This window comes from Cydia fagiglandana, chromosome 3 (assembly GCF_963556715.1).
Source record: "Cydia fagiglandana chromosome 3, ilCydFagi1.1, whole genome shotgun sequence".
NCBI classification, from domain to species: Eukaryota; Metazoa; Arthropoda; class Insecta; order Lepidoptera; family Tortricidae; genus Cydia; species Cydia fagiglandana.
This window is the reverse complement of record NC_085934.1, coordinates 14482127-14500216: the sequence shown is the minus strand read 5'-3', so window position 1 is coordinate 14500216 and position 18090 is coordinate 14482127. Positions and strand designations below refer to the sequence as shown.

Here is an 18090-nt window from a genome sequence, read left to right as displayed (position 1 = left end):
CGAGTGTTTTGTTTATTACTTTTGTGCGAATTTTTGTTCGTGCGTGTTTTTTTTATTTATTTAAATAAATGTTTTTTTATTTAAATGTAGATTAGGTAACCCAAAACACAAATCACGCTGAAAGTCTTTAACTATCAGCGTATATTCGGAACGCAAGTATGTATATGTACTTACATAAAGGTAACTAACGTAGTCAGCTCGATATACCTAAAAGTTAGGAAGTTGCAGTTACAGTACGTCTGTAAAATGAAGAATAGTATACATTCATTAAAAGCACGTTACCTATATAATATTTGGGGATAATCTTACTAATCTAGTTAACTCCAAACTAGGCAAAGCTTACTCCATGCGTACCTACATACGCACGACGACAAACCTACAAAAGAAAATACATACTTAGATACAAGAAAACATCCTTAAAGTCAGGAACAAATCTTCGTGATAAATATACAAATAAATGCTCTTGTACTGGATTCGAAGCCATATTACCTATCTCATCATTAAAATGTTATTGAACTAACACATCGGTTGTGACGGCAAACGAATGTGAAGATTTACATAACAATCATCCGAAGAGAAAGTATTAAATCTCATATCTATTGTCCAAGTGCAACGGTCTTCTCTATATCGGAATAAGATCGTAGTTGTCTGAAGCGCTTACGTGCATAATAACTAAGCTTGAGCATTAAGATATTACATAAGTCACGTTTCGCGATGGAGCGGAGCTGCGAATACCGACCAAAACCGGCCTTGTCCCCGTTGCAGGAGTACTAGGTATTTAACTAGGTACTTGTAGCCTCAAGATGGTAAACACAAAGTTTACTAATCTAAGTTCTAACTTCCATTGTCATACTTAAGTACTAGTTAACAATAGTAACTTGCACATCGCATTATTATGTCACTAGGTAACTACTTTAATTACTTCTTGAGTATGATCATGTTTCTCAGATTAAGATGTCCGCATTGTAGCGTAAGTAATTATGATCACGACAAGAAGTATCTAAAGCGAACATAACATGTTAATAGGTATTAACCCCCTTATTCATAAACGTATACTAAAGTTGACAAGCCGATAATAATCGTTTGTCCCTTTCCGACGTATTGGTATGATAGAAAGGGACAAACGATTATTAGTGGCTTGCCAACTTTAGTAGACGTTTATGAATAAGGGGGTTAGTAGGTATTTATTAGCCACATATAGTTCGATTTTTAAGCATTAGAAATAAGGTAAACAATCTTGATGGGTCTTTTAATTGTAAAACACGTTTTAAAAATAAGCCACGGCAAATATCTAACAATTATGAATCTAAATACGATCATTTATATTCTTCTGCTTTCACTATACATAGATATAGGTATAAATTAAATTTTTTGTAGTTAGGTACCTACTTATCCGATGTTTATAAATAGAACTGTTTTCCCGAAACAACAATTTATAATTTTGTTTCTTTATATAACTGAGATACCTATGTAGATACCATCATCATCATAAGCAGACAGTTAAGGATGACTCACTCAAGACCAGGCCGGGGCCGGGCCGGAGCTACCGGCGCTTCGTTTTCTATGGAAAGCAACACGTGATCACCGATCAGCCGTCATAGAAAATGACATGTCGGACGGCACGTCCCGGGCACGGCTCGATCTAGCGTGAGTCATCCTTTAATCGCTCTTGTGTTATGTAATTTTATTCGCCTTACTTCTTACTTAATAATTAAACTTGCAGTTTAAACGCCACGCACTAAGGTAGGTAGACATTGGGCTGCAGCCACGTGCGTCAGTTGACGTATCTGGTGCTCAATGGGTTTGGGGGGTAAGGCTGATGTAAGAGCCTTTAAGGCTTTGTTGTAGAAAATAAATGTTGATTATATATATATCACATCCACAGGTTCGCGTATCTATTGGGATCATAGGAGGCACGGCGTTTGCGATGTTCGAAGGCGCAGTGATCGCCATCGTGCGCGAGCAGCGCGCCGACTACGGGCTGCAGCGGGTGTACGGCAGCATCGGCGGCATGATCTCGTCGCCGCTGTCCGGGATGCTCATCGACTACGCCAGTCGCGGCAAGGGCTACACCGACTTTAGGTAACTATCGTAGACTAGCACCGCCGACTACGGGCTGCAGCGGGTGTACGGCAGCATCGGCGGCATGATCTCGTCGCCGCTGTCCGGGATGCTCATCGACTACGCCAGTCGCGGCAAGGGCTACACCGACTTTAGGTAACTATCGTAGACTAGCACCGCCGACTACGGGCTGCAGCGGGTGTACGGCAGCATCGGCGGCATGATCTCCTCGCCGCTGTCCGGGATGCTCATCGACTACGCCAGTCGCGGCAAGGGCTAAATCGACTTTAGGTAACTATCGTAGACTAGCACCGCCGACTTCGGGCTGCAGCGGGTGTACGGCAGCGTCGGCGGCATGATCTCCTCGCCGCTGTTCGGGATGCTCATCGACTACGCCAGTCGTGGCAAGGTCTACACCGATTTCAGGTAACTATTGCAGACAAGCGCCAGATCAGTCCGTGTAATATAAAACGGTCTGTTAACATAAGTATGTTTTAGTGTGCCATGCAGACAACAATCGCATGCCCCGAAATTCATATTTGTTTACGGTTATTCATTAACGCGCAACAAGCCTCAATTAATTATTATTGTTATTAATCATTTTCTTAAATCTTAATCTGTCATTATATATTATAACTTACATAGGTATTTGTCAGAGAGGGTAAATTATGGGAATGGACACGGCACGGATTATTAGGACAAATTAACAAATTGAGACTTGTAAAGTACTTAATGGAGTTAATTCATTCCGTGGTTTTAAAATCTATACCTTTCTTCTCTCTGCTGTTCTATTTATTAGCATTCTTTTTCGACTTAAAATTGCAAACTGCGTTCTTTCAAAAATCAAGCAATTTTACTAAAGTATAGCATACTTAGGTGTATTCGTAGTTATATCATGTAATTATAGACAACCAGTGGCCGTAACATATTACTTACCTATTTAAGTATTAAATGTCAGCATATCTACTTTACCTATATATGCTACCTAAAAACGTCATGCAGGATTGGTCATGCGATATTTATATTTAGGTAACATTTACAACCGGTCTTGGATTCAATTAGTTACTGATGGTTTCAACATTGACTTATTCAAGATCATACTGAATTGCAATATCTGTGTGAATTAGTCTTAGCCCATAATATGCACCTCACTTGCCAATCCGTTAATATGTTTTAATAAATTATTTACTTATCAAATACTCACTGCGATACTAAACGCATTATATTGATAATTCCCATGAAATTATAACGTCTTTAGTGCCGCTGCACTGCCGCTGCCAAATCGTTGTAGACTTAAGCAGGCCACTGACGAGCCTTCCAAATGGATGCGGTTACAATGGATTCATCCAAATGGACGGCATCCTAATATTAAGACGAAACTGGAGCTGAGTTTTAAATATTTCAGGTAAATACACCCGTCTCGCTAACGGAAGCGGCACCTAAAAGTAGTGCGATAAGGACAAGGCGAAAAATCCTGCGTAAAAATCTCAAAAATCGAGGATTCCTACTCCTCTGTTTCCTCCTCCAAAACTTAACCAATCGTAACTAAATTTGGAAATCTAAATGATTATGAAATTATCTGTGTCGGACCGTTTTGCTTTTTTGGCTAATTGATATCAGTTTTGAATGCCACGCCTCTCATTGCGGCATAGTCAATTAGGCCATTTTGGCCATTTTTGAAGGGCTCAAGCGCCTTAAAAAACAAAAATATCAAAAAAAGCAAAACCGTCCGACACAGATATTGACAATATTAATCTGTGTTGAAAAAATCAAATCATTGCTCTACCTTCAAAAACCACGGAGGAAAAAGAGGAGTACGTTTGTATGGAGAAATGACCACTCCTGTTGGCTCTTAAACATTGTACGTTTTTGACATCCACGGACCGATTTTGGATTGCAGACACGCTATTTGGACTGTTGGAAGGCTCGTCAGTAGAAGGCTTTACAGGCCTATTCGGATTTCGAGATTCGAGATAATCAAAAGATATATTAGAGACGATTTAGAGATCAACTAGATCTACATTAGATATCGACTAGATGTGACTTGGATATCTAAGTCATGCCTAACTTGTCGAAATCGTTCAAGAGGACCTCCAGAACCGCGGAAACGTCAAATTTGACATATCTATCTTACAAATAAGTATCTTTAAATTATCCATATCATAACTTGTTGAAGTCTAGAAGAAATCTAATTAATTTTCCGAATCGAGCCGGCTTAGAGTTTAAGCCTAAAGGAAAGGCAGGATCCAACCAGTGTGCGGCACTGTGTGACGCAAGCATTTTTGTACTGAATTATGCTTGTGCCGCACACGGGTGGAATCCCGCGCCTTTAGACAGATTGTTACTAAAGTATATTAAGCCCCACTTGCACCATTCCACTAACCCGGGGTTAATCGGTTAAACCTGGAGTTACCAAGGTTACCAGTACATTTTGACATTGGTTTAACCGCTAAATCCTGCGGTGGGATGGTGTAAGTGGGCGTAAATGAAGTGGTTTGTTCCCAGGCCCGCATTCTACCTGTATGCGGTGCTGAAGGTGTTGTCTGGGGCGCTGATGCTGAGCATCGACCTGGAGTTCAAGCAGCCCGCGCAGAACCTTCTCGAGGACGTCATATCCGTGTTCCGGAATATTGAGATCGTGGCGCTCTTCATAGCTTGCTTTATCATGGGTAAGGCATTTGTTTCTATCGACCTTAAGATGAAGCAACTTGCACACCAACTCTTCAAATATGTTCATATAGAACATCCTCGATGTTGTCAACTTCGTGAGATGGTTGGTTGGATCGCTAGCTTTATAATTTTGGTTGTTTTTTATTATGAGTAGGTAGATATAATATGTTTTTTATAGATTAAGTAGATGATGTTTAAGTAAGTTTTAAAGATATGATTAATACTTTTTCTCAAAAATGAACGGCAAAGTCGACTTTGCCGTCTAAAAAATAGGACGCGAAGCGCGTAGTTTATGGTCAGTCAAAAATTAAAAAGATAAAAACATTGCAGCCTCGATTTTGGGACTGCAATGTTGCATACAAATTCCATTATTTGTCGAGTTCCAAACTTTTTAAAAGTTGAAATGACCATATCAAATGAAGGCACAGGTCCATTAAACAGCCAAACAGATGATTAGTACCGCGACTATTTAGATGTCTCAAATAGGTTGGCGTATTTTTGGTAGAAAAATCCCCTTTTTTTTTATTAAAAAAAGTAAAAAGGCGGGAAGGGCTTTTTTTTTGTCAAAATATATATGTACGAACGTTGCTTTTGTAAAATATTTCTATGATATTTATATTTCTTGCACCATTTTTGAGAAAAGCACTATATATGACTCGGCTGGAAGGCTATACTTGCTGGCTTCGGATTCAATTAAACGGACTCCCAAGGTCGTCCGTTTAAAACGAATCCTCAGCCTGCAAGTAGCTACTTCCGAGCCTCGACAATAATGTACTATTAACACACGTCAATATGTTGCTGACGCTGACGTATTAAAATTATAGGGATGAGAATTTTTACTGACACGAAAACGTATGTGCTGTTAGTGAACGTCCATCTGAAATGTCCGGTTGACAGGTTGGTAATAGACGGATCCCAAGCCCAGTCCTGAACCTTGTTTTTTATTGAGGCAAAGAAATGAAGTTTTAATTACACATACTTACTGGGTATAGGTACATACAAATAAACTAATTAATTAAAATTTGAAATTAAGTAATCGATTAGAGTATTAGTAAGTATGTATCCTATTCGGAAACAGTTAAATACTACATGAAAGCAATGAAATAAAATAATGTGTAGTAATCGATTTAGGGAACTTACTAATCGATTACTAACTTAGGGATAACTTAGCAAACCTTTCAGTGAAAAGTAGGTTATGTTTGTGAAAATATTTGTTAGGTAAATAAGTGTGATAGTATACGCGGGCACCCGCATAATTTATGATTTTGTTACACGTTGGTTCCGTTTCCCGTTTCAAACTATGTACCTACCAAGTTGAAGTAAGAGATTATAGTAGTTATACTCGTAGTTTGTACACTAAGTCATATTTATATACTTATCGTACAAAAACATAGCAAAATAATATATGTGGTCCACACACCTAGCTACCTTCATGTGCCTAAGTTTCTATGCTAAATCGCGCTTCTTTCCTCGGTCCGGAGCAGCATTTCACATCTTTTCACTTTAATGAGATCTGTGAATAATTAATTAAGACTTAATTATTAATAAGAACAATTTTTATGTAAATGAGTCAAGTCATTGGGTTGCAACATGTTAGAGGAATAATATATAAAAATATATTATATATGTACAGTACAGTACAGTGCAATATCAATAGTAGCGTATGAAATAAAATAACGCACCAAAATTATCTGCTACCCTCGAATAATTTTCAAAATACATATAAATATATCTCGACACTTCGCGTTTAAAAATACCTATCTGTAATAGTCTAATTTTATTGTTCTATAAATCTATATAAAGAAGCATATTATCTATTTTTGTTAACATTATAATGGTTTGGACGCAGTAAGTATGTAGATACTTTTTAGTCTGATACGCTTTTTTGATGCTGACTATACCTATATGTTATTCCACGTATGCTACCGTTAAAACATATATATTACACCTATCTACGTCTGTACAACATACCTAATCGTACCTATTTTATGCACAATGGCCTTTCTGTATGTTGACTAGGTACATAATATAATATATATACTTAGCTATCAGTATCGCCGACAGGACTGACCGTCAGTTCATTGAAACTACAAGGTATCTAATGTATCTATGCATATATAGTAAGTATATGTAACTATGAACTCACTATACAAGAAGTCATCATGCATATTGGCCGCCCATGACCTAAAAATAAAATTAAAGTTTAAAACGAAATATTACGCTGATGAAATCTCAATATTAAATGTGTACCTAACCTACCTACTGGAACTTGTATCAGTGGCAATGATATTGTATTACATAGATATATGAATAATTCTCTATTGGTATTTCACATTTATTTTTAGCAATGTGTTATCTATGCAGATTACCTATATGAAATCGTGCATCACATTTTTACGAGAATGGTGAAAGTCTAGCATAAGTATTTATACTTATATAAACTACCTATACATTATATGATAGGTATACCGTCGTCTAGTACCTAAATACAAAAGCCTTAGGTATCGAGCTTTTGTAGGATTAGGCCGATCTGTCCAAAATTGTTCTATATAATAGGTATGTTCCTAAAATTGACTGGGCTCGCCTCCGACCCACCTAACAATACACTGCCAAATTCGAGACCCACCTCGTGGCCGTCTTAAAAAGGGGCATAAAATATTATTGGTTACGCTGAGGTGCCCTAGTAGTTTCAGGGCCTACTCCATAGTCGCTCATAGTTTGGGAAATGATGCCATAATAATGTATTTATTTGAATTTGCAGGCACCGCATGGGGCTACATCGAGAGCTTCCTCTTCTGGCTGCTCCAGGACCTGGGCGCGTCGCGCTCTCTCATGGGCATCACCATCACCGTGGGCGGCGTGGCCGGTCTGCCGCTCCTGGTGCTGTCCGGGCCCATCATCCATCGCCTCGGACACGCTAATGTGCTGTTTATAGGATTCGTCTTCTACGCTATCAGGTTGCTCGGTAAGTTCGACTTTTCAGAATAAATAAATAAATATTAAGTATAGGACATTTTTTTTACACAAATTGACTGAGCCCCACGGTAAGCTCAAGAAAGCTTGTGTTGTGGGTACTCAGACAACGATATATATAATATATAAAAACTTAAACAACCATGCCTCAGGGACAAATATCTGTATCATCATACAAATAAATGCCCTTACTAGGATTCGAACCCGAGACCATCGGCTTAATAGGCAGGGTCACTACCCACTATTAGGCCAGACCGGTCGTCAAACATATAAGTAAGTACACATATTTATATTTACGTAGAATGTGTAAGTGGGTACATCTGTTGAAAAGTAGGATTTTTGTTTTGGTATGCCTGAGAACAGCTCCATTACAATCAATAGGGATTGATTGTAATGGAGCTGTTCTCTTTTAATAGGAACAGGGTTACTCAGATTAATAAAGTAAGTAAGTGATGGTACCACCAGGACACGAGTAGGTATCATCGGGTTGTGAGTAGGGATGTACCGACTAGTCGCCGACTAGTTGGGAAAGCCGACTATCCGGCCTCTTTGTAGTCGGCGATTAGTCGGCGACTAGTCGGCAAAAATGGCCGATTAGTCGGCACTTTATAAGTGACAGAAAAACAGGGCAAGAAGAAATAAACAGCAAATATTAACCATAAGCTTTTCACCTATTTTACCCAAATTCCTATTTAGGGTGCTTACGAAAACTTGTTTGAATCGCTTGGTCGCTTTCTTGTCCGAGTGTTTGGTTGTCGTATAAAATATAGCTTTAGGATTTTTTCATTTATTTTATTTTTCAGCATTACTAGAGTTAGACCAAGAAAAGTTTGTAGTGATTTTGATAGCCCACGCGATGCAAGTGTTATTTATACGTCATAATTTCATACAAGTTTGACGTTTCAAATAACACTTGCACTGTGTGGGCTATCAAAATTGCTGTAGACTTTTCTTGGTCTAATTCTATTTATAGTTTGATGAATAGCGCTATTTTTAAGTGCATCTGAACCGAGCTTAGACGAAACTAATGATCTGGCCGACTAGCCGACTAGTCGGCCGACTAATCGGCCACCCAAGCGCCGATTAGTCGGCTAGTCGGCTAGTCGGCCAAATCAATAGTCGGTACATCACTAGTTGTGAGCGTTAGAAATTTTACTCATGCAACATTTGAAATTAATCTACTGATAACATAACTGTACGAGAAAACATATGATTGAATTGGCGATCTGAGTAGGTACCTAAATACTTGATGTAGTAGATACCTAATGATTATAATTCTCCTTGACCTCAGACAAAGTAAACAAAATTTTTGTGACCACCACCTGCTCCACTAATGTGTAATCCAGCTATATATACATAAAAGTATAACATTAAAGGTGTAGGTAGGTAGAGTAACGTTAAGTTTAATTCAATGTAGGTCCATAATTATTAATTTATGTTAGGTAGGTATACAAGTAAACAAACAAATATGCAATTAAATACATACCTGTACGGATATGATGGTCGTTCTTGTCTACGTGACAGCGTGATAAAACGGTGTCCGTCACTTTCCATCCCACGGTGTTAAACAGTGACAGTTATTTTATCACGTGGATAAAGATGGATAAAGCTATCCATAATACGCTGGCTGACCATTATGGTGTTGATTCCTAATTGGTTTCCTAATATTTTCAGGTTACTCGCTGATCTACAACCCGTGGCTGTGCCTCGTGTTCGAGGCGCTGGAGTCGGTGACGTCATCGCTGTCGTTCACCGCGGCCGTGACGTACGCCGCGCGGCTGTCGTCCACCACCACTGACACCTCCGTGCAGGGGCTGCTGGGCGGCATCTACTACGGCGTCGGTGCGTCTGCACTTCACCATATAGCTATAACAGGGTGCTCGCTTGTCTACAACCTACACCCGGTGTTCGACGCACAGGAGTCGGTGACGCCATCGTCGACGTTCACTATGGCCGTGACCGATAACCGATAACTCAAGTCACGAACGATAGGACCTCTATGGCGTTTATGCATATTCACAACTTAGGTACTGTAGCAAATTATACGACACACTCAGTGTCTGGTTATGTCTGGAAAATAATGGAACACTATAAATAAAGTATAATTTGTGTGCAAATATACTTAATATTAATATAATTTTGTGTGTAAATAGATGTACCAGTTATCTCAAGAAGTTGGTAAACAAGTTGCGCGGTGATTTTCCAGTCGAAAGTAGCTGAGTTTTTAGACTAAAACTATTAGCTTACATATTAGATGTTTACTTAATTACCTACATAATTCAAATCAGCTTCGTGTAGCCAAGCCTTCAACCAGTCCGTTGCTGGACATAATAACTTCGTATCAACAACCTCAGTTAATTTATCGGAATTGGTTTGAAATAGCAATTCGTACTAAACGAAGTACACCTTATAAAACCAAGTTTACCTATACCTATCAATAGAGTGATTCTTGAGGCAGGTTTAGGTGTATAATTTGTGGGTTTTGTGTAACCCGTGCGAAGCCGGCGGGTGGGTAGTTAATAATATGCCATACCATTATACCATTGTAATACAGTTTTCTTTCTATACAGGTAAAGGAGCCGGAAGTCTTATCGGTGGTTATCTCATGAAGTTCTTCGGCACGAGGCCGACGTACCAAATATTCGCGTGCGCCACATTTGTCACCGGATGCATTTATTTCTTGTTCAACAAGTTCTACATCGGAAAGAGTGCCATGGGCGACGAAAACGACCTCTGTAAGAAAAAGCCCGCTATAGCCGACGTGGAAAATCGTGAAACTAACTTAGAAGCGGATAAAGGAAAAGCGGTACTAGATGGCGCTGGCAAAACTGATGTTACTGCGTCTGCGAATGTAACGAACGACACGCCTAAAGTGTCCGGCGATCAGAAGATTAATTTACCGCCCGACAACACAGATGGCGGTAGCGACTCTGGAGTGGAAAACCCAGCCTATACCGAAACGGAAACCATTTCGAGTAATGCAAATGTAAAGAAAAATGACAGTAAAATAGGATAATCATGAGATTTTATGTAGGATAAATGAACCTATAAAATTGTTTTAAGAGATTTTATTTTAATGTATATAATAAATTATTTTAATTTAATTATTATTGCGTCTTTTATTCAAAACTTTGTATGTCTTACCTCTGGTCTTAAGCATGGAATCACTATCGAATTGATATTAGATTGCCTATTTTACCTATGGGCTAAGCTACTAGTAGCAATAAAAACGATTGTTTTGAGTGCTTTCAAGTATAGAAAAGATTTAGATCTCTTGAAGCGAGATAGTACCTGCCTACAATAGGTAAGTAATAAAAAATGTGGAATTGGGAATGTTTTTCATATTCTACATGCAATAGGTACAGTCAGTCAGCAGTAGTTGCTAAGCGGGCCAGGTGCTCAAAATGATCTTGACGCGACTTTATTGTTAAGAGAATAACAGCGTGTCAACGTAATTTTGAACACCTCGCCCGCTTAGCTACTTCTGCAGCTGACTGTACAAATTGTGTAAATTTAGATTTATAGTTCATTAACTAACTAATAACTGGTTTTTCTCAAACATGCAATGAAATATTGATGTTATGTTCCTTATAATAGGCTGCGAAGTATGACGTTTCAGGTGCGGCTAGGACAAAAGGTATTTAATGGAATTTCATACAAATCTTGCAGGCCTAGGCCGGCAAAGTCCTCTTTTTTAATTTTCATTTCACAGATATTTGTGACACAGCATCGTGGCATTCATCCATTAAAAAAAAACTAGAGGCAGTATTGGCTTTATGGTTCGTAATGACACTGCCACTACGCCTATAAAAAAAAAACAAAAAACAATGTTTGCTATAAATTGCAGTTTTATTTGTATAAAATCAACATGAACTTAATAAATAATACATTATTAACCAAATTTAATAGTTTTATATTATAAATTTAACTACACAAATAAAAACATTTAAAATATTTCATCTAAACGTTAGCGGTAAAAAGGTCTACTCAAACACGCGTAGTTATTTTTTTTTAATTGTTATGGAGGTAAAGTTGAAAAATTTTCATTCTGTTTTATTGGATTTATGGTGCGTTGTTGATTTTTTTACTTTAATATGAGTTCCGACGAAATAATTAAATTAATTGTAATCGTAGGTGTTGGAATTGGCAGCGTAAGCAGAATTGATTTTAAATAACTTGCTGCCTCTGCCGCCAAGTTAAAGACGAAGTATGTATATGGTTGCTTAATGCTTATGGCAATTTTATTATTTGAGAAACTAAGAAAAATGGCTTACAGTTTATTACAAACAGTTTTGTGGCATATTTTAAATTAATGTAACTACAAATTCGTCAACACTGTGGAAATTATACTTATTTACTCCATGTATAAAGCAACGATGTATGTGAAACATGATATCAACATGAAAGGCTATGTAAACTTATGTGACGAAAACGATAGTCAGACGGATACAAGGCGAAAAAATCAAAGATACATGAAAATATACGGGTAGTAAAAATACACGACTCGTGTAAAACATACGCGTGATAATGATATAGGTACGTGTTGGTTATATTTTGGGTGTAGTTTACTTTTAGTTTTTTCTATAAATAAAACTTGGGTTTCGTGGATTTTTTATTTTATTTATTTCATTGCATGTTTGAGAAAAGCACTATACATACCTCGGCGGGAAATGGGGTTGCCCGCGCTCAGACCTATTCGGCCTCGCTTCGCTCGGCCGTCTATATGTCTTCGGCCGGCAACCCCTTTCGTCCCGGCCTCTGTAGTAATGTACTATTATTGTATTTTAATAATGATTGAATCATTTACATTTATTTTATTTAATACCATATAAATTCCTACGCATGAGTTGGCATGAGCGAATACTCTAAGCTCGCGATAGTAACACCTATTACTTCTAGTTAAACCGAAGGGAAATGAAGGGGAAATGGTAAATCCATCTTAATATCCGTTAAACGTAAGTAAATAAATCTTGAATAGATAATTCTAAGTATAACTTGTTTATTTAAAACAAATTAATTGCTAAGTATCTATGTTATTATATACCTATGTAAATATGTGTTTAATGTGATGGTAGAAAGGATCCTATATTTGTGTTTAAGCTTGTGACACTTTCTTCGTCTCGACCTCACTTGTTCGTGACATCAATTGTCTTGCTAATAGTGTAAATCATAACGCTGCCTGTGGTCATCGGGATCGTGCCTTAGGCGCGGTGCTCCACATTCCAGGGTACCGTAAAAAATTATCACAATTTTACTCTCGGCTTATCACTACGGTGAATATGGTACCGCGCAGTGTCCTCTTCTTAAATCATTTCTCATTTGGCGTCCGGACGGATCGGTAGTAAAATTGTGGTAGATGAAGAAATAAAACAAAATGGCTGCTACTGCGGTATATTTTAGTTTTATAGTGTGCTTATATCATGTACATTCGTTAAATTTACCCGGTCCCCTGGTGTACGTAGTGAGTCCCTCGCCTCGCACGCCGGCCGCCCTGAAGATCGACGAGGGAAGATCGGCGCCCTTCTATTACCACAACTGGATGAGGAGGATGGATTCACCCCAAAACGCTTCGAGTACCACAACGACCACTACGCCCAAAGTGGAAACGCCGGATTTGATATTTGCCGAATTCGAATCTCATAATGGAGACAACTATAGGAAATCATTGAGGAACCTTTTGGCGAAAGAAAAAATACAATCCAAGACATCTACGACCACAAATAAGCCGATATATGTGCCAGACGACGTGCCGGAGCAGACACCACAAGTAAATTATGTTGTACCGGACAGTCATACACATGACGAAGACAAATTGAAAGCGAGCACTCCTGATATGACTGATTATTTTGCTCATTATAATAATCTGTACGGCAACAACAACGCCGCCCCAGTATTCATTCCAACACCCACTGCGGCGTCCACCACGATCTCTACCACAACCGCTGCCCCAAAGTTGAATAATGTAGAGGATATCTGGCATGTGATTGATAGTGAAAAGCATAATCAATTTGCTGGACAGTGGGAAAAAGTGCCTGTTGATGCTGAGAATGATAAAACAAATACAAAGACTATGATTTCCCAGGAGGAAACCCAAAAAGAGGATAAAACTAAAAACGAAGACATGATCGATGACAACTTTGCTTTACCTGGGTAAGTTGGAAAAACTTTTAGGTAATAATTTTTCGTACACCTTAATAAATATGTTAATACTAATATCGTTTCGATTGTTCGCAGATTTGGCACAAATCCTGGAAACGGAGCTGAGAATGAATCTAGGGCAATTCGTACTGAACCTAACGTTCGTTTTCCCTACATTAATTTAAAACCCTTCCAAGTAAAAAACTCATTTGCAAACAAGAAGAAAACCAATAATGGCATGTTTACGAATTTGGATAACTTTCATGAAATAACAAATCCAGTTCGAGGAGAAACCCAAGACGTTATGCCGACACGCCAGCCCATCGATCGTTACAACCCTGCGCAATCGTATGTGCCACCCTCTAGATTTGGCAAAATAAATACAAAACAAGATTCTAGCGCCTATTCTCCACCTGTGAAATCAGTTGCAAACTTGGTGCCTCCTCCTCCACCACCATCTACTGGCGACAATTTCCCTGCCCCCGACAGCTACGAATCATTTCCACCTTTTGCTTCCGTTGATATGAATCCTGCATCGGCTCCTCCTGCCGCCCCAAGTCCTCCACTACCCCCATCAGTTCCTAAACCTTCACCTCCAAAGTATCAACCTCCAGTGGACACACCGGCATACGACTCACCGAGTGATGATGGCGATTCTGATAGTCCACCTATGGATGTAGGCTACCGATACAAACCACCTTCACCCCCTGCTAAACCTTTTTTACCGACTTTGCCACCTTTATCAAAACCATTTAAGGGATACTCGTATGATAAACCAGGGATGCCATTAGATGATTCACCCGTAATGGATAAACCACAGTTCCACGGTTACCATTATAAAAAACCCGAGCCTCAGGCTCCCCCCAGCGACGAACTTCCACCGAGTCCAAGCTACGGCCACCACGGACCGCCTTCGTATGAAGGACCTGACTATCCCGAGCTAATCTTTAATAAATATCATGGCAACGATGATAGCAAAGGCGGCGACGACATGAAAGGAGGAGATGACATGAAAGGAAATGATATGGGAATGATGCCTCCGCCTCCAGCGCCCGATATGGACAATTCTGGTCCTCCTTCTGACGATCATGGATTTCCCCATGACTTCCCTGGGGATTTCAAATATCACCACGACTTTGATGATCACGACTTCTACCATCATCATCATCATCACCCCACAACCACAACAACTACAACGACGACGGAGATGCCTCGTGTCAACAGATACAGTTATTATTACTTGGGTAAAAAGCTGTATTACTTGCCGCTTTATTTTAGCGTCTACTTCATATCTTATGTAGGAGCATTAATTATCAAGGCAGTCTTACGGCACAAGATAGTATACCCTAACAGCTTTAGACCAAACGATCAAACAGCCAGTTTCTTTTCAAAGCGTTCTGTAGATTCATGGGATCTGTCAAATGAAAATCTTCACGAGATTACTGGAAGAGTCATGGCCGCCATCGGAAAAGCTGCTGAAAAATATATGAACAAAGGAATAAAACAAGAATAAATGTAATTACAAGTGCCAACGAGTATATCGCAATACTAGGTGATGTGAGTCATGGATATTAGTGTGTAAGTAATATTAATATTGTTAAGTTATAAATTTGTTGTGAACTGGACATATTCAATTGTGAGAAAAGGTAAAATGTTTGAGTATAGTTCATTGTCACAACGTGAACGAAATTAAATGAATGGAGAGACCGAGAGTGTCGAATATTAAGTTATGTCATTTTATATTGCTCAATAAAATGAGTTACTTAAAACTTGTAATAATTTATTTTATTTACACCTACGTGTCCTATCCTAACTTCTTACTCTAGCTTATTTAGAGCACGGAAGTTCTTCTGCCAAGTTATACAAAAATAACCTAACAAAAACACACACCTTAATACATATCCCGAAATCATTAAATTCCTAATTTTAAAACTTACATAAATGTTAAGACTAGATAATAGCAATAAAACAAGCTGTGCCTTATTAGTATTTTGTGCAACAGGTATGTAACTATAATATAGGTAGAGTTCTTAAAATCCAAGGGCCTAACCGAAGTTACCAAACGAGACAAAGTCGAGTTTTGTAAATACAGGCCCAAACATTTTAAGACCAAGGTAATTGTAATTAATTAGGTAGGTAATTGTATCGTTACTCACAATATTTTTTCTAAGACAGCCGCAAACACTTTAACTGATAAGGGGTTGTGCACAAATCACGCGAGGTATTTTAGGCTACTTTTTGACCCCCCCTCCCCCTTGGTGATATTTGGTGAGGTTTTCGGCTACCCCCCCTCCCCCCACACAACCTCACGTGTATTTTTTTGAATTATTTTCATAAGACCTCATTTTAAGATAAATAGTATTGTATATAGTAAATCTTGTTTATTTTTATATTTTCGTTAAATAGACTCGCTATTTTGAAGTGCAGAGTGAAGATTTATGTTTAACGAAACCGAGAAAAAGTATCTACTCATGTGGTAGGTTTTTTTTCTTCCTTTCGTTCACTGTAGAAAAATACACGTGAGGTTTTCTTATACCCCCCTCCCCCAACGTGATCTATCGTGATTTTTTCGTGACCTCCCCTCCCCCATCGAACCTCGCGTGATTTGTGCACAATCTCTAATCGAAATTAAGTACCTACACGAGATTAAATCAATTAATTTGTTTAATACAACAGTTGTACAATATTGAATGAATATTCATAAGATGACTATTAATTAGCTAAGCTAAGCAGTTGTATTATGATATTTATGATCCTAATAGAAAATATTAGCGCTTAAAAAATGAACTAGTTTAAGATATCACTGTTATTCATTTAATTGATATTGTAATACAGTAATTTTATACATTTAGCGTTTGCGTTAAATTCGGTAGTTCTGATTTTTTGCAGACTTGTTTATGATATTGGCCCAATGAATAAGGCTTATTATTAACCGGGCAACTAAAATATTAAACAGGAACTTTCATTGGGCATATAATAATATAATTTGGCTGTGCATTAATATTTTAGCTCCAAAAAATATATATTAGCCTCAAATATAAGCATCATACGTAGGCTGTTCCATAAGTCTTGCAATGGAAGGAATCTAATAAGCTTTGACATGTATGCCTGAGCGTATGGTTATCTGTCACTAATTACAAGTTCTTACATGATGTGTTTGTTGAGCCATCCAGCAGTGATATTCGTTAAATAGATCGAAACAATTGTGAAAATGGCTTTTGCCGGTAACCGCGAGTACAGAGTGATTTTCTATTATAATTTCGAACGTGGATTATCTTACCAAGAGTGCCACGAGGAAATGTTCGGTGCCTTTGGTAAAGAGTGCCCTTCCCTTTCTACCGTATTCAGGTGGTACAAGGAATTTCAAAGAGGCAACTATAATTTAGACGACGACGAAAGACCGGGACGACCCATTACAAGCAGGACCCAAGAAAACATAGACACTGTTAGAAAACTGATAACTATTAATAGGCGAATTACGTGCAGACAGATTGAGGAGATTCTCCACATTAGTGAATCAACACTTAATTCAATTTTACACCAAGACCTAAAAGTTAAAAAGTTATGTTCTCTCTGGGTCCCTCATCTCGGCAGTTGGCACTTCCACCATGATAACGCTCCTGGTCATCGAGCGATTGGAGCAATCTGGGCTTACTGTGCTGGACCACCCTTCTTATAGCCCCGACCTAGCACCGTGCGATTTTGGTCTCTTCCCGCTGATCAAAAGCTAGTTAAAAGGACGACGGTTTGCAACTGATGACGAGCTAGTGAGTGCATGGGATGAAGCCTGCGCCACTGTCACAGAGGAGCGGTGGAAGATCATGTTTGATACATGGTTTGAACGCATATATAAGTGTATTAACAGTGATGGTTTTTATTTTGAAAAAGCTTAATAAGAAGTTACAGTTTTGCAAGACTTATGGAACAACCTACGTATTATTAAAAAAACTGGCAGCAAAATCAAGCCACCCAAAAAATAATAGGGAACTAACGCTACGTCTTACGTAGGCGAACAACGCGCGAACGCGGCGCGGCGCGGCGCGGCGAAAGCGGCCGCCGCCGCGCCGCGCCGCGCCGCGCCGCCTGACATTCGCGTGCAAATCGCGCCGCACCGCGTTCGCAACGAGATCGCTTACGTAGGACACTTCTATGGGCATCAAAGGATTGATTTCGCCGCGCCGCGCCGCGCCGCGTTCGCGCGTTGTTCGCCTACGTAAGACGTAGCGTTAAAGTGATAAGTTGGCGACT

At 38.9% G+C, this 18090-nt stretch overlaps 2 protein-coding genes across 2 annotated transcripts in view; both read left to right on the top strand.

The window, feature by feature from the left end:
• The window catches only part of LOC134680179 (uncharacterized), a 38308-nt gene extending 27494 nt beyond the window's left edge, over window positions 1-10814 (top strand). Inside the window, exons 7-11 of the mRNA XM_063539256.1 lie at window positions 1886-2082; window positions 4567-4730; window positions 7493-7696; window positions 9379-9546; window positions 10275-10814. Coding sequence (XP_063395326.1) covers window positions 1886-2082; window positions 4567-4730; window positions 7493-7696; window positions 9379-9546; window positions 10275-10720 — 1179 coding nt within the window. The 3' untranslated portion in view covers window positions 10721-10814. The remainder of the gene's footprint in view (window positions 1-1885; window positions 2083-4566; window positions 4731-7492; window positions 7697-9378; window positions 9547-10274) is intronic.
• Window positions 10815-12769: 1955 nt separating this feature from the next.
• LOC134680548 (uncharacterized) lies at window positions 12770-15393 on the top strand. Its single transcript, XM_063539662.1, has 2 exons — window positions 12770-13854; window positions 13939-15393. Exons 1-2 carry the CDS (start codon window positions 13079-13081, stop codon window positions 15353-15355), a joined length of 2193 nt encoding a protein of 730 aa, XP_063395732.1. The 5' UTR covers window positions 12770-13078; the 3' UTR covers window positions 15356-15393.
• Window positions 15394-18090: the final 2697 nt, after the last annotated feature.

What these genes read in the sequence shown, in the direction of transcription:
- LOC134680548 (XM_063539662.1), top strand. Translation starts at nt 13,079, where the DNA reads ATGGCTGCTACTGCGGTATATTTTAGTTTTATAGTGTGCTTATATCAT. An exon ending in GACAACTTTGCTTTACCTGG is followed by an intron (nt 13,855 to 13,938) that starts GTAAGTTGGAAA and finishes GATTGTTCGCAG; the next exon opens with ATTTGGCACAAATCCTGGAA.